The 16716-nt window shown below is 36.6% G+C and overlaps 4 protein-coding genes across 8 annotated transcripts; all 4 read left to right on the top strand.

Annotated features, from left to right (window-relative positions):
- Positions 1-190: 190 nt before the first annotated feature.
- On the top strand, positions 191-6149 carry LOC121753140 (stomatal closure-related actin-binding protein 1-like). Of its 4 annotated transcripts, none has more exons than XM_042148331.1 (13): positions 191-316; positions 1306-1599; positions 1786-1914; positions 2051-2143; positions 2229-2369; positions 2890-2958; positions 3291-3374; positions 4161-4341; positions 4619-4735; positions 4816-4874; positions 5220-5354; positions 5596-5745; positions 5809-6149. In XM_042148331.1, exons 2-13 carry the CDS (start codon positions 1318-1320, stop codon positions 5839-5841), a joined length of 1473 nt encoding a protein of 490 aa, XP_042004265.1. In that variant the 5' UTR covers positions 191-316; positions 1306-1317; the 3' UTR covers positions 5842-6149. The 4 variants fall into 4 exon arrangements, with proteins under 4 accessions (XP_042004265.1, XP_042004264.1, XP_042004266.1 ...); XM_042148330.1 differs by lacking the exon at positions 191-316 and adding an exon at positions 364-595; XM_042148329.1 differs by lacking the exon at positions 191-316 and adding an exon at positions 365-599.
- A 4504-nt stretch (positions 6150-10653) lies between these two features.
- Positions 10654-12603, top strand: LOC121750172 (probable serine/threonine-protein kinase PBL3). Its single transcript, XM_042144652.1, has 5 exons — positions 10654-10843; positions 11062-11345; positions 11538-11673; positions 11754-11890; positions 11968-12603. Exons 1-5 carry the CDS (start codon positions 10780-10782, stop codon positions 12475-12477), a joined length of 1131 nt encoding a protein of 376 aa, XP_042000586.1. The 5' UTR covers positions 10654-10779; the 3' UTR covers positions 12478-12603.
- Positions 12604-13802: 1199 nt separating this feature from the next.
- Positions 13803-15046, top strand: LOC121751419 (protein MAIN-LIKE 2-like). Its single transcript, XM_042146156.1, has 2 exons — positions 13803-13853; positions 14332-15046. Exon 2 carries the CDS (start codon positions 14332-14334, stop codon positions 15034-15036), a length of 705 nt encoding a protein of 234 aa, XP_042002090.1. The 5' UTR covers positions 13803-13853; the 3' UTR covers positions 15037-15046.
- A 112-nt stretch (positions 15047-15158) lies between these two features.
- Positions 15159-16646, top strand: LOC121751481 (serine/threonine-protein phosphatase 7 long form homolog). Of its 2 annotated transcripts, none has more exons than XM_042146231.1 (4): positions 15159-15191; positions 15267-15354; positions 15441-15884; positions 15979-16646. In XM_042146231.1, the coding sequence occupies exons 1-4, from the start codon at positions 15160-15162 to the stop codon at positions 16324-16326; spliced, it is 912 nt and encodes a 303-aa protein (XP_042002165.1). In that variant the 5' UTR covers position 15159; the 3' UTR covers positions 16327-16646. The 2 variants fall into 2 exon arrangements, with proteins under 2 accessions (XP_042002165.1, XP_042002164.1); XM_042146230.1 differs by having other exon boundaries at positions 15441-15887.
- The last annotated feature ends 70 nt before the right edge of the window (positions 16647-16716 follow it).

Raw genomic sequence — 16716 nt, 5'->3', positions numbered from 1 at the left:
GTATTAAAGTAAATAAGTAATCAAAATATTATGCTTGCACGACAAATGAGCCGATTCCGAGCAACCTCAAATACCAATCACAATTTCAATAGTAATTAAAATTCTACTAATAAAAATTCATTATTAGTAGAATTCATTTTGTCCCTATCGTATAGTTGACAAACTATAATTTTAATTTATTCTCGTTATCTTTTGGAATCTTGAAACACTCTTAACCAAGAAAAAATTTCAACTTTCTTTCATCTGCTTCATCACTATCACATATGTTTACATTTTAAGTTGATAACTAAACAAAGATCAAATTTTTGGTTGATGGGTAAGCTTTTCCGGTGGCAGTATATATATGTCAACATATGTTTGTATAATTAGGGCGGCTTTTTCTTTGTTTCAGTTTGGACTTTTAAAAAGCAAACAAGAAGCCATTATTTCTAATTGCCTTTTTCTTTCTTCTCTCAGTTTCTGCCCCTTCTTCCTACATTCATACACTTTGTCCATCTACATTCAAAAACTAGTGCTATTTAAACACCAAAGCTGTTGTTTATTTCTACTTTTTGGGGTCAAACATCCTATCCAGTTTCTTCTACTGACATGATCTGTGGGTAAATTCTTGCATTGTTTTGGTCTACCTTTGCTAATTAGCATCCGTGTTCAGTGTTCCTCTTTTACTCTTTGATTCTCCTTTTTTATTTGTGCTTATTCTGAATCAACATCATTTCCTTTCTCATGTCCTCCTAGAACTGGACAATTTTTTTAGTGTTTTCAACGCTCTGTGGGGACTGATCATCACATTTGGGTTCTATATCATCATATGAGTAGTATATTTCGGTTGTTAGTTTTTCCTTTACCTAATGTATTTTTTTTTCTTTTGGACCTTGTCCTCTATTTTTTGAATGGTTGAATTGAAAATGGTGTCAGAATTCAGATTAATGTGTGGATTCATGTGCTGTAGGTGTAAAATACATAAGATAGAATCAGTCTGGTTAGAAAACAAAACAGAACAAAACAAAGAAAAGAGTTTATCTTGAAAAGCCTAAATGTATGTGTGTGTGTGTGTATCATTTGAATTGCTTGCAAGACTCTTTTCTTTTCTCATTTTGCTTGGTTTCACATTTTGCTCTCAAGTTTTAGATTGACTGGTTATTGGTTAATGTGTTCGTGTTTGGCCGTTAACCTGAGGTATAAAAGTTCGATATGTAATTCTAAATGCATTCCCTACTATTGGGAGCATGTTTCTAGTGAAGTTCCTTTATAATTTACCAAGATAATGTATTACCGCTGAAACGGTGTTCTCTGTGCTGCATCTAGGATTATTCAATCATGACGAGGTTAACCCATGGTTATAGCTATGCAACGCAAAAGGATGCAGTCTCTCCAGTTTCTACTGATGTGTTTTTTGCCTCAAGTCGCTTTCCACATTACAAAATTGGTGCCAACAATCAAATCGTAGAGGTGAAAGAAGACGCTGAGATGTCCTCTATGAAAGACATGGTTGCACGAGAAACTGCCCTGTTGCTGGAGCAGCAGAAACGCCTCTCAGTGCGCGACCTTGCTAGCAAATTTGAGAAGGGTTTGGCTGCTGCTGCAAAGCTATCTGATGAGGTCCTCTCTTGTTTGAACTGGTCTTACTTAGTAATCTATGTTTTGAATTGTCTGATCTTTAAGCGGCTCTCTGTCAAAGGCATATCTTATATCTGTGTTTCATTTTAGTACTTCCAAGTTCAAAACTGTGATGCTGTCTTTAAATGGATGTCAAGTATTGTAAATTTGATTGCTTTTGGATTCCAGGCAAGGCTCAAAGAGGCAGTCTCACTAGAGAAGCATGTGCTTCTAAAGAAACTCAGGGACACACTTGAAGCTCTGAGAGGGCGCGTAGCTGGCACAAACAAAGATGACGTGGAAGAAGCTATAGCTATGGTTAGTTATTCTCAATCTCCAAATGATTGCTTCTATATTGGTCCTTTACTGTCTTTTATCTACCTTACTTTGATGTAATTACATCATACGTGTCTTCCTCAATGGTACCATTCGTCGATTTTTTTGATATTTATAGGTTGAAGCTATAGCAGTTCATTTAACTCAGAGAGAAGGAGAGCTCATTCAAGAGAAGGCAGAAGTGAAAAAGCTTGCAACTTTTTTGAAACAGGTGGAATTGCTGCATATGTGTGTTCTATAATGAACTTGTTTCTTTCCATTACAAAAGGAGAAAAGCTGAAAAGTACCATTTTTAGGCTTCTAACGATGCTAAGAAACTTGTTGATGAAGAGAGAGCTTTTGCTCTGGCTGAAATTGAGAATGCTAGAAAAGCAGTCCAGCGAGTAGAAGAGGCTCTTCAGGAACATGAGCGAATGTCACAAGCTTCAGGAAAACAGGTTCCAATAGATATTCTTTGTCCTAGATCCAAAAAATACCACAACTATATATGTGGCTTTGTACTTCTGTTATGGTGCTTTAAATCTTCAATGAGTATTCATTCAACTGAAATGAACTTAAAACAAGACTTTTCTGTTAGATCTTTCCTCACAGCTAGGTTTCTTCTTTATGTTCTTGAACGTATTCTCCAACTTGTGGTTTATATATGCATATAATAAGGTTAAGATGGCTTTCAGTGCATAAGCATAACTTGGGTTTACTGTTATTCATGAATTGTACGACTTTTGTGATAGCCTTTTGCTCACACTTCTGTAAGCATGCATAGTGGAGTCCGATTGTTAAGCATTAGATGTTTGTTGAGACTTGAGAAGTAATTTAACGGGCTTGCATATCAAATAATAAGAAAAGCTGACCGGTAGAAGTTTGTATCGTTCGCTTTTACAAGATATCATGGTCTATTATAAATCCCAAAGTAGCGTTATTGATTTGTGCTGTCTATTTTTCTTTTTCCATGACCAGGACTTGGATGAATTGATGAAGGAGGTTCAAGAAGCTAGACGAATAAAAATGCTACATCAACCTAGTAGGGTATTACATCTGTTTCACTTATTCTTGCTATCATGGAGTTTCAGTCAATACAACACTATAGTTAGCTCAGCACCAATCAAGAAGTATAATTTAAAAGGAATCATGGTGTTATTCCTATAATCTATAGAATTCAAAAATAATATCGTAATCTATAAGACATTTAATATTATAGCAGTCACATGGTTTAAATACTTAAGCATTTACTTTTGGAGTATTTTCTCGGGAAGACTTTTAGATTATGAAATCAGTACTTTTTTCTTTAACATATAATCATAGAAATTGTGCGTGTATGTCTGTACTCTGTATCTCACTCAAGAGACATGCCCGTTAAGGTCATGGATATGGAACATGAGCTTCGAGCGTTGAGGATCCAACTTGCTGAAAAGTCAAAGCATTCGCTACAGCTTCAGAAGGAGGTGTTTTTTAAAAATTTTACCTTTTTATTTTAGTACATCCTTTTGTTAATGTTCTATTTCTAGTTATCAGTTAGGAATGGTTGGTTTTGCCTATTGGTGGGTTTTGTTCATTAATGCAAAAATTTGATGGCTTAACTCATCTCAGTTTGGGTAAAATATTACTGCTAGAAGGAAATATTAAAGACTATCTGTAGCAGCTTAATTGGGTAAGTTGCGCCAATCATGGGCCTGTAAAAGAAGAAATTAAAGTACGACTCAAGTGCATATAGGTTGTAATTTGCTTCAATTTCATTTGTTTTCACGCTTAAGATCCTTGCGAACAATAAGCTTGCCTTCCGTGACACAAAAGGAAAATCACAGTGATAAAACACAGATAAACTGAAAGTACAATATTCAGCACAGGCTATCACCCTCAAATTGCAAAAGACCTCTTACCTTTTAGGATAGAAGGTTTGCTAAGGAGTCCCTTATTAGGAAATGGAGCCATACAGGCAATTCCAATTCCAAAAGTAAAAAACTAGAGTCTTCAGTTTTGGGCTAAGTGAATATGACATTCTTCTGCCAATACTCTGTTTGTCAGTATTTTATTCTTTAATGTCTAAAATATCAAAAGTATCCTTCAAATTTCCTTTGTTTTTGATTGCCAAATGAACATAAATTTTAAAGACCGCGCCATGGTGGACTGGAACCCGTAATCTTTGTCCTGGGCATCAACCACTCTACCGCTTCACCAACACACGCACACAAATTTCCTTCTTAAATTTTCTTTTGGTTGACTATTTGCAGCTTGCAATAACCAGGAAAGGCGATAAAAACACACCCCATTTGTATGACATAGATGGCACTGAGGCATTAGGTTCAATTTTGTTTATATATCAATGTTCTGATAGTGCTCCAGAACTTTCGGAATGTGCAATTCAATGGTATCGTTTAATGCCTGAGAGTGGCAAGAAGGAGCTTATATCAGGTATGTGCTCTGCTTAACTGTTTGCTGTCTTCCTTGTTTGCACATTAATAAGTCATTTGTATTAGTGAATCAGCCAATTAGTAAAGATGTCAGTGTGCTGTTATAAGCAAAATTTGCTATCTAAATATTTATATGTTCACCACTTGAATTTCTGTTTGCATTTGTTCTAATGTACACCACTTTTCAACTACCACTCTATGCATTGATGTGCTCGAAATGATTATGCTTTGCAGTTTTATGATGTATGTTGATTATAACTGGCTTTTTACGATGATAGGAGCTACAAAATCTGTATATGCTCCCGAGCCTTGTGATGTTGGACGAATACTTCAAGCTGAGATTTCGGCTAATGATCAAACAACTACAGTAGCAACCTCTGGACCTGTCGATCCTGGTTTGTCAGTATTACCTTTTGTGTTCTTAAAATTTGGTGATTTTCGACTATTGGAAACTTACCTTTTTTTCTGATTACAGCAGCAGGATTGGGAAGCTATGTAGAAGCACTCGTGCGAAGGCATGACACTGAGTTCAATGTATGTAATTCCTGCATTTCCATTGTGAAATTTGGTAGTCAACTGCTGTTTGTTTGTTTGATTTCTGTGGTGGCTGTAACCTCTCTTTTGGGAACATTTCTACTCTTGAATTTTAATATATTTCAGTACTTCAATATACCTGAAAGTTCCAAAAATAATAGATCTGTACAAAAACACACTCAAATTCTGTAGTCTGTGAATAGCATGTCTTATAAAAAAAATATAAATATTCGGCTTTCGTATTGTTGATAAGAAGATGGATTGTTCTTTTACTTTAACAGACAACAATGCGCATGCTCTCTCTTTTCCCACAGCTGCTCACGTTATTCATGAAAAGCCTTGCAGGTAGTCGTCATCCAGATGAATGGGGCAGATCATGACTCGCACGCCATCCATGTACTGCATATCGGTAAGCTGAGAATGAAACTTTGCCGAGCGAATACAACAATGGTGAAGGAATATTATTCCAATTCAATGCAGGTATTCATCTCGCCCTTGTTTGATTCGTGTTTCTGGCATTCGTCTCAACTCATAGAGAACCAAATATTTTTTCTTATATTAAGTTGTCTAACAAAATGTACTGTCAAAATAATCATATCCTTCAAAGACTAAAATGAATTAACCAAATGACTACCGCTTCTTAGTTTGAAGTAGCAATCTGTCTAATCCTCGTTGAAGTTTGATGAAAACAATCTCGACACAATTTTCTTGGTGTGCTTAGCTATGTGGAGTTAGAGGCGGCGGGAATGCTGCAGCCCAGGCCGTATACTGGCAGGCGAAAGCAGGACATTCCTTCGTATTAGCATTTGAGTCGGAGAGAGAAAGAAACGCAGCTATCATGCTTGCAAGAAGATTTGCGTTCGACTGTAATGTAAGTTTCACATTCTTGAATTTTCTTCACAGGGAACACATTGTGATGCTCTCGTTTTAACAGATTACGCTAGCTGGGCCGGATGCAGGGGCTTGATCGAGCGAGCTGACGATATTTCAGGGAATGTAACAGTAGAGAGATAGGCCTTGATGCAATATTTGGTGGTGACTTGTTGTGGAATTGGCTCCTCCTTTTTTGGTTTGGTGTCAGTTGCCTTGAGATCTAATTTTCTTGCTATTTTTTCTGTTTTCTTGATTTGTAATTGTCTTTCCATTTGGAGGGGTGATTGTGTGGTCTGAATAATTTATGTAACAACGAACTCTGCATTGTAAATAAACAGGTTTTGAGTTTTGTATTGTGGTGAAAATTGAGTTCCCAAAATAGTAATGAGAATTTTATATTTATTTCTCATCTCAATTTTATCTCACAAAATAAAAAATGGCACAGTGCAGTAAGAGAGTAATGGAAGCATGGATAAAATAATTTGATCAAAGTAGTTTTGGCCATCAAATTTAATGTCACTTTCACTTTTAGAGGACCAAAATAGGCCAAATTTATAATGTTTAGAATTAAAAAATATTAAACATAATATTTTAGACCAAAATATAATAATTATATGTTTTGAAACTAAAAATAGACTTTAGTCTATATTTGAACATTATGTTCTTGCCCACCTATTTTTATACTGAATGACAATGTACAATACAATATACTACTCACTTATTGCATTGAATAACTGTGTAACAATTCCTTTTCAAATACGGAAGATGGTGGGATTTGAACTTTAAAATTATATTACATATTATAAACAAGAGTAAAGGCCAAAATTGGTCCTGAACATATAGCCATTTTACGATTTTGGTCCTAAACATTATCTTTTGGATTTTTTGGTCCTGCACATATGGACATTTGATCATTTTGGTCCTGCACATATGGAATTTTGATCATTTTGGTCCTCCGTCAACATTTTCGTTAAAAACTAACGGTCAACGGCCGATTTTTGACTAAAACAATGGGTTGGGTCGGGTCGTGTTTGGGTCGGGTTTGGGTTATACGTTAAGAAAAAAATAATATTTTCTTAAAATCTAAGCATAATATTTTCGTTAAAATCTAAGCATAATATTCTTAAAAAATTAATTAATATTTTTTAATTAATAAAATTAAAGTATAGTATTTTTTAATTAATTTTTTCATGAATTTGAAGAAAATATTATGCTTAGATTTTATTAAAAATAATTTTTTAATTATTTAATTTTATTATATAGATTTAATATTAATATACTTTAATTTTATTATTTTGATTAAAAAATGATTATTTTAATTTGGTAATATTTTATTTTATTGTGTAATATCATGTTTAAATCGTATAATAACATCATGTTTTAGTCGTTATAATATTTTTAATCAACAAAAATAACTAAAAATTAAAGTTTTATAATTTTTTAATTAATAAAAAATAATTATTTTTTTTCTTAACGTGTAACCCAAACCCGACCCAAACACGACCCGACCCAACCCATTGTTTTAGTCAAAAATCGGCCGTTTGACCGTTAGTTTTTTAACGAAAATGTTGACGGAGGACCAAAATGATCAAAATTCCATATGTGCAGGACCAAAATGATCAAATATCCATATGTGCAGGACCAAAAAATCCAAAAGATAATGTTGACCGTTAGTTTTTAACGAAAATGTTGACGGGGGACCAAAATGATCAAATTTCCATATGTGCAGGACCAAAATGATCAAATGTCCATATGTGCAGGACCAAAAAATCCAAAAGATAATGTTTAGGACCAAAATCGTAAAATGACTATATGTTCAGGACCAATTTTGGCCTTTACTCTATAAACAAAAGTCATACATTTGATTTTCCTAAGAATGCTAGATTTACTCATTGATTATTTATTACTAATTCTTAGATAACAGTACATAAAAGTCTTAATTTAGAAAATAACAAAAATACAACAAAATTAAAGGTTGATCTTTTCAAGCTCGATTGTATGGGCATTTTTCATTATAAAGAAAGTGGGACATGAGATAATGATTATTTTATACTACTCTCATTCAAAGATGGGATGTCTCTAATAGGTCATATCCATTTCAATTCTCATTTAGATTCATCGAATTCACCCTCATAAATTTATACTCCTCGTTTTCGTTGACAACGACATAATTTTTTCGTTTTTTAAAAGATTTTTTAGATTTTCTTTTGTTTCATTTTGGGAAAAAAAAGAGGAAAATAATTTAAATCTAAATAAAATAAATCAAAAAAAATTCTAACAACTTATAGAAATAAATATGGAAAATAGTAGTAATATACTATTTTATAGAATCATGAAGAAAATTTGTATAAAGTGAAAAGATATCCATATTACATCGTCATAGAATAATCAAACGATTGAGGAACATAAAATATTAATTGGCTAAATATGGTCACATCAGAAAATAAATTTTTGTTTTTCTAGCTATTTATACAAAGCATCCTTTTTGCCTAATTTTCTTGGACATAAATTTTCGAAAGGTATATATATATACTTCTCCAAAAGGAAAATGCAACTTCTCCTTTTGTGGCAAATGAGTCTATGTCATCCTAATTAAACAGATTAAAAATATTCAAATTCAATTTGAATAAAGCAAACAAGAAATGTGCAAAAACTACGAAATGTGTTTGAAGCTTCCTTATTCGAAACTGACATTAACCAAAATGGAGAAAGTTCAAAGAGATGTTTGACAAATCAATTTCGATTTTGGTCAGTGACATCTATATGAACTTATTTTTTGTTGGGAGAATTGAATAAGGCTGGTGGGAATTGAATTATTGATATATGTTCTTAACATAAACAATCTTCAACGTTTTGATAATAAAATACAACTGGACTGATAATGCATTTTTCGTTCATTTAATAAGTTAAATATTTATATATATTTTATATTAATTAATTCACATTGTCGGGTGCCTTGCATTTCTCATTAATTAAATTTTAATAAAATATTTTGATGTTTAATTAAATTTTAAACTAAAATTAGTAAATCATAATTATATTTAATTAAATATTATCATAGAAAATTTTTTTTTAAAAATAATATTGAAAAAAGTCTTACCACCTCAAACAATTCAGATGCATCAATAATTAGGTCAATATTGACGTTCTCTAAAAATAGAAATATTCATTTAGAAAGGGAATTTAAAAACAAATCTTATCAACCAAACTATATATAATAATCAGTATATGCACATGTTATATTTGGAAATTTACATTTATGAAGAACTGTTCAATATAATCAAAGTCGTATATACATTAAATATTTCATTAATTGGTATAGTTGACACTGTTCGAGGGTGAAAAAACTGAGATAGGTCAATTATTACTATTTCTCATGTTTATCTACGAATAAACCATCCATTCTTTAATTAATTTTTATAAATCTCGTTAAGTTGTTAAATCCGATAAAATGAACCCTGGACACATAAAAATAGACAGGTGAAGAAATGGCAGGAAATATGCAGTAAATGAAGAATGATGGTATTAATTTCCATGGATATTTGTTTGAAAATCATAAATGATGGTATTAATTTCTATGGACATTGGTTTTAAAATCATAAACTTTGGAATTTTTGTATTTCTCATGAATTTTTAAAATTGTCTTAAAAATCACAAATTTTAAGAGTGTCAATTTCTTATGGTAGGTTATTCTCCAAACTCGACAGAGATAAATAGGTATAAAAAATTATAAACTTGGGCAAATTCAGGTATTTCTAACGAATTTTGAAAGGTGGTAAAATCACAAATTTTAAGATTTGTGTCGATTTCTCATGATAGATCATTCTTCAAACCCGACAAATCTATGAGACATATTTTATCCTATTACAGTCAGACATAGTATTCAACATCAAATTCAATAATTAGATATCAAAACTAGGGATGTCAATGCAGCCCGCAACCCGTGGGCTGACCCGAATAACCCGCCAAATTTATAGGGTTAGGGTTGAAAATTTATAGCTCGATAAAATTACAACCCGATTAGCCCGCACCCGATTAACCCGCAACCCGTTAGGGTCAGACCCGAAAACCCGATGGGCTGACCCGAAAACCCGATAAAATTTCTATTGTTCTATTTGTTTGACTCCTAATTGGACAATTTCATTGATTATTTTTATAATATAGATAACTAAAAAAATAACATTCAAATTTATATTAAATATATAAATTATATATTAAATTTTTATTAATATAATAATAAATAAATAAATTATAAACTTCTAATTCATCAATATTAAATATTTAAATTTGTAAAACATGTTTTAAAACATGCTTTAAAATATTTAAATTTATGTTTTATTTTCACAAATCTCAAATATTAGTATTTGATCATGTTTGTGTTTGAGTTTATGTATATATCTCAAATTTATCATAATTAAATATTTATATTTTATAAATATAACTAATTTTCGTCATTACTTATTGGATTGATCGCATGTTAATTTTATAGGTAGCAACTCGATTAACCCGTTGGGCCAGCCCGAAACCCGAGCGTTTAGGGTTAGGGTTGGACTTTTATAACCCGAAAAAATCTCAACCCGATTAGCCCGCACCCGATTGACCCGCAACCCGAGTAGGGTTGGCCCGAAACCCGGTGGGCCGGCCCGATTGACATCCCTGATCAAAACTAACACGGTTTAATGTACTATTAGTATAATTCAAACTTGTAACTTACCCAATGTTTAAAATTTTGTAAGATCAATATTCTTAACTGTTTTATACTAGTAGTATAATTGAGGATAGAGTAGATTGGTCAAAGTTTTGGAAAATGAGAATTCCATTAAAAATAGTATCAGTTAAACAATGTAAATTGCATTAATAAAAAAAAGTTGTCCAATACTGTACAATTACAATGTGAGTCAATGTCATCATTTTCAAAGTAGATTTTCTTCATCCTTGACTAAACTACATGCCTTTGTGAATAAGGGGGAGAGGATGGCCATGGCCTCACTTTCCTTTCCTCCATCTCTTCATTCACTCTCATTCATCTGCGATGGGTCTCTGCCTCGCTAAATCCTCTGCTAAGCTTGCCCACGCTTCATCTGGCCAATTCTCAGGTATCACGCTTTGAATTTGATGATGACGATGATAGGATTGTGATCAATACCAAATCAGTTTTAAACCACAACTAACGAGCATCATTATAATGATTTTTAAATTATACTAGATGATTTCATTATTTTTAAATATTTAAATTCACTATAATGAACTACAAATAAAATTGTAATGAAGTGTTTAGCGTTTAAAACTAGTTTGGTCTATACCCATGATACAGGCGGGGGCGCGGAGGAGAAGCAATCAGGGGTGGTGTGCAGCAGCAGCAGCAGCAGCATGTTGTTGGGTGAGAAAAGCAACCTCAAATCCTTCGCCTTCTCTGATCTCAAGAATGCCACTCGCAACTTCCGCTCCGACAGCCTCCTCGGCGAGGGCGGCTTCGGCTACGTCTTCAAAGGCTGGATTGACGACCACACCTTCGCCCCCTGCCGCCCCGGCACCGGCCTCGTCGTTGCCGTCAAGAAGCTCAAGCCGGAGAGCGCTCAAGGCCACCGAGAATGGCTTGTATATCTATTTTTTTTTATTTTATTTATTTTATTTTATTTTATTTTATTTTATTGTCGGTCATTTTTTCAATTTCAGTCCAGATATATTTACTGTTGGGTCAGTCAATATTCGCTGTGGTTTGAATTTTCTAGTTTTTTTTTGTTTTTCCTTATACAATTGTAACATTAATAATGAGTGATGATTTTGCAGGCAGAAGTGAACTGTTTGGGGCTGCTGCACCATGAGAATCTGGTGAAGTTGATTGGGTATTGCTCAGAGGCAGAGAAGAAGCTTCTGGTGTATGAATACATGCCAAAAGGGAGCTTAGAGAATCATTTGTTTAGAAGTGAGTGATGAGTTTTTGTTGGTCAAGAATGCACATATATATGGCTAGTTTAATTTACTTAGTAAGTCTTCCATTGACAGAGGGAGTGCAGCTGATGCCGTGGGCTACTCGGATGAGGATCGCGGTGGACGTGGCGAGGGGGCTGGCCTTCCTGCACAGTCTCGACGCCAATGTCATCTACCGAGACCTCAAGGCGTCCAACGTGCTTCTCGACTCGGTGCATCCTCTTTTCTCATCTCACTCCACTCTTGTGTGCGGTGCATTCGACCTAATATGGACTTATGATCAATGCAGGAGTTCAACGCAAAACTGTCTGATTTCGGCCTTGCGAGGGAGGGGCCCAAGGGGGACAGGACCCACGTCTCGACCCGGGTTGTGGGCACGAGGGGGTACGCTGCGCCAGAGTACGTGGCCACGGGCCACTTGAACCACAAGAGCGACGTGTACAGCTTTGGAGTGGTGCTGCTGGAGCTTCTGTCTGGGAAACGGGCGGCGGGGGACGAGAACGCCGGGGGTGCGGAGGAGACGTTGGTGGACTGGACGAAGCCGTTCCTCACGGACACTAGGAAGGTGTTGAGGATCATGGATTCGAGGCTGGGAGGGCAGTACTCTAAGAAGGCGGCGCAGGCGGCTGCGGCCGTGGCCTTGCGTTGCACTGACACGGATCCCAGGAGCCGGCCGGTCATGACGGAGGTCTTGGCCGCCCTCCTCGAAATCCACAAATCCACCGCTGCTCCAAGAGCCTCGGCTCGAGCTATGAATCACCAGCTCAGTCCTCAGGAGATTGAGGTAGGTGTTTTATAAATAATACACACACACCTATAGTAGTAGTAGATGTATTTTTTATTGGTGTATTTGGAAATATGTTGGGAGATACTGTGAATACAATGCAGAAACCTGTCACTTTTATATTCCATGTAGTTTCTGATAGTTATGAGTTGTGAATTAAATTTGGCACTAAAAGATGATGTCTCTTTTTTGGAACTTCAATTTTTATCAAGAGAGGCACTATATACAGTTAAGATTGGATTTTCCTAATCAAAAGCCACATCTCATCTCATAAATCTCGTAACAACATCAAAACTAGGGCTGGGAAAACATACCGAAATACCGCACTTACCTTACCGAAAAATACTGAAAATACCGAATTTTTGGTATACCGTACTTTTCGGTACGGTATCATACCGTACCGACAGTTTTAGATACGGTAAAGGTATGCATTTTGTATATACCACGGTATACCGCATCATACCGCAATTGCGGTATATACCGCAAATTTATGGTATATACCGCATATTTGCGGTATATACCGTAAATTTACGTTATATACTGGTATAACACGATATACCGCAAATATGGTATATACCGTAATTGGCGGTATATACCGCAGATATACCATATTTAACATATTTATTATTTATAAAATATATTATTATATAATTTTATTAAACATAAGTGAAACTTAAAGGGAGGAATTCTTGCAACCCTAGAACATTATCTCTGCCGTACCCCCGCACAGTACCCCCACACTACACCCCCGCACCCACGACACACACAGAGGCTCCGCAGACGCAGTCGACAGCCACTCTACCACCACCGTCCGTCGGTACCGTAAGCTACCTCATTCATTGATTTTTTTTCTAGTTACTTGATTTTCTGTAGTTTGTTGTTTTCATGAGAGCGTAGATTTCCTCCATGACCTAATAAGGTAGGAATCCTGCTGGATCAATTCTTTTTTTGGTAAAGGACTTTAATTGAATTCCATTTTAATGAAGAGCATTACTTGTATTCCGCCCCAGGGAGTGACGCATAAGAGTTATGCGTCACTAACAGAAAGACGCATAATAATTATGCGTCGTTAGTTATTGACGCATAATCGTTATGCGTCGCTAATAAACGACGCATAAGGGTTATGCGTCGCTAATAAACAACGCATAAGGGTTATGCGTCGTTAGATATTGACGCATAACCATTGTGCGTCGTTTATTAACGACGCATAACTCTTATGCGTCTTTATTTAGGGACGCATAATTCTTATGCGTCGTTCGTTGAGTTTTAAACCGGACAGAAGGCAGAACCAGCCAGAAACGAACGCGCAGAAGCAGGGGACGAAATCAAGCGATTTCCAACGAATCCGAGCAAAATCCGGCGAATTTCCACCATTTTGCAACCATATTCCGGTAATTGTTCTTCAATTTGGCTAAATACATCCTTTAATGTTTAATTTGGGCAGGTTTTCCGTAATTTAGTAAAAGTAGGGTTTTTGATTAAATTGATGGATTTTTGGTATATTTTTATTGTTTTGTTGTATATAATTAGGGATTATGATGAAATTATGGGTTATGATGAAATTGATGGAATTTTTGGTCGACTTTCCGTAATTTGTGTATTTCATATGGATTTAATTTAGCAAAATTAGGGTTTATGATGAAATTGTTGGATTTGTTGATTGATTTTCCGTAATTTGGGTATTTCATACGCATATAATTGAATGGGTAGAAGCAATTGATTAAGTTTTTGTAATTGTGCCCCTTTTGGTGTGCGATTTTATGTAATTTGGGTATTTCATATGCATATATTGCGCCCCTAAGTTGCAATTTAGTTAGCTTGTTGAGTTGTTATGAAAAAATTGAATCATGGGTGAATGTTTTGAAGTAGATGGCATCTGCAAGTTCCGAACAACAGTTATGCTATGGACCTGAGGATCCATCACTACTGTTTCATCAGAACGAACATATTTCAGGCTCCTTGTTGGCGAATGGCACAACAAATGTGTTGAGAAGTCGTAGGATGGAGAGTAAGGTGTGGGCATTGCCAATACATGAAAATGTGATGTATTGGCTAGATGTATGGGGGTTCAGAGGCGTGGTTGAATGTGGAAGGCCGATGAGGATGGACAATGAGCTAATAACGGCCTTGATCGAGCGCTGGAGGCCTGAGACACACTGTTTCTACCTTCCAGTTGGTGAAGTTACTGTAACCTTACAGGATGTGCAAAGCCTGTGGGGTTTGAGAGCAGACGGTCGTGTTTTCACTGGCCGTGACTACCCTATTGGATTTAAAGATTGGTCCAGCAAGTGTAGAGATTTGTTGGGATGGATACCTGATGCAGAAACCGAAACGAAGCACGGTGGTTTGTTGATGACGTCTCTGATCCACCAAGCGACGATGTCGTTGGGTGATGGGCTGCCTGAGTATGCATACATTCAAAGAGCACGTATACATGCTCTGATCTTGTTAGGGGGGCTTATTTTACCGGACACCACAGGGTGCAAGGTCCCCTTTATGTGGTTAAATGCCTTAGACGATCCGGAAGATGTGGCTAATATCAGTTGGGGTAGTGCTGCTTTAGCATACCTGTAACATTATTTGTGCGAGGCTTCTATAGGCAGACAGAGAAGAGATGTGGGTGGACCTATGGTTCTCTTGCAGCTGTGGGCCTGGGAAAGAATGCCTACATTGAGGCCAGCCTTCTTGATATCGCCTATGCACACGCCGTATACCCCGTGTGGAGCCAAGTAATGTTTTTGTTTAAATTAACTCACATAATTATGTATTTTGTTGATAACTTTTGACATTAATATTATGTATAGGTGGCACGGAGTTACTGAAATTGGAAATGCTCCCCGACATTCAGTAGCTCATTATCGTGATCAGTTATCACTGATCCGTCCTGGCCAGGTGAAATTTATTTGTGTTGTCTTAGTTAATGAATTTACTTACTATAGTATGAAATTAATTGTGTTTTTTATTTTATTTGTTTGTAGTTTATGTGGACACCCTATGCAGACTGTATCCTCCCTGAGTACTGCATTGATTCGACTGCATCCTACTTGTGCGATACTTATTTGGTGTGCTGGTCATTTGTCGAGGCACACGAGGCTGGACGCGTTTCCCGACAATTTAACCGCTACCAGCGTATTCCTCAGTACTGTGATAGGATGCTACATAGCTCCGGCCATTTGAGTAAAAGTCACCGCCGTGGGAGGAAGGGCGCTGATTGGGCTAAGGTACATAAGTTCTTCATTGATGAGTGGGACTTGCGGCACGACAGGTTCCAAGCAACTTTTGACCATGTAACGGCGACAATGGATGGTCGCATTAATCCGGGCTATATGGCGTGGTACAATAGGATCACCGTGTCGTACCTAGTTCAACCTGGGACACAGTCAACTCAAGGGATGAACGAGGCAGCCCCTTCTAATTTATTGGTTGTATGTGATGTTTTTGTATATAAAAATGTCTTTAGTTTAAAGTTTGTATTGCTCACCGTGGTATGATGTCATTTGTATTTGTGTTATCTAGGTTGAGACCCTTCAGGGGATATGGCATTTGACCTCTGAATATGACACAGACCCTCGTTTACGGCAGATTCGAGAAATGGCTGATTCGGCACTTCGTGCTATGAACCATGCTGATGCGATGGATTATCCATCTTCTCAACGGCGAAATGTGGTCATGCCGCCACGGCCACCAACTTCTCTTCGTCATGGACTGCCGGGTGTCCGGACGGGTGGGCACGGGATTACGCGACAGCATAGGTTGTCGCAGCAGCAGCAGCCGCAACCTGAGTATGCGGTACCAGAGCCCTTGAGTCCGGAGTACGATCCACCAGGATGGTCTCAGCTGAGTGGTGCAAGCCACGAGCCCTAGCAATGGGGAGCACGTGCGTCATGTGATTCATTCTTTGGCGGTGTGTCTGATTGAGATGCAGCTCAACCAGGACGTGATACGTACTTTCAGAATTATCAATTTATGGATCCGGTGGGGGAAGAAGATGGTCAGGAAGAAGAGGGTCCGGAAGAAGAGGGCGGGGAGGAACATGACGAAGTAATATTCCGACCACCGACCGCGGGATCCTCACGACCATCAAGTACGATTGGGAGGGCTATGCAGAATGTATTCAGGGGATTTTCAACAAGGAAGAACAAAAGGAAAGCTCCGACAAAGTTCACGCCTCCATCTAGATAGATTTCGGTCATATGTTGGTATTTGTGTCTATTGAAACAGGTTGTGACCGTAAGTTGATTTTTGAACATTTTT

This window comes from Salvia splendens, chromosome 10 (genome assembly GCF_004379255.2).
Source record: "Salvia splendens isolate huo1 chromosome 10, SspV2, whole genome shotgun sequence".
NCBI lineage: Eukaryota > Viridiplantae > Streptophyta > Magnoliopsida > Lamiales > Lamiaceae > Salvia > Salvia splendens.
This window is presented reverse-complemented; position numbering and strand designations above follow the sequence as displayed.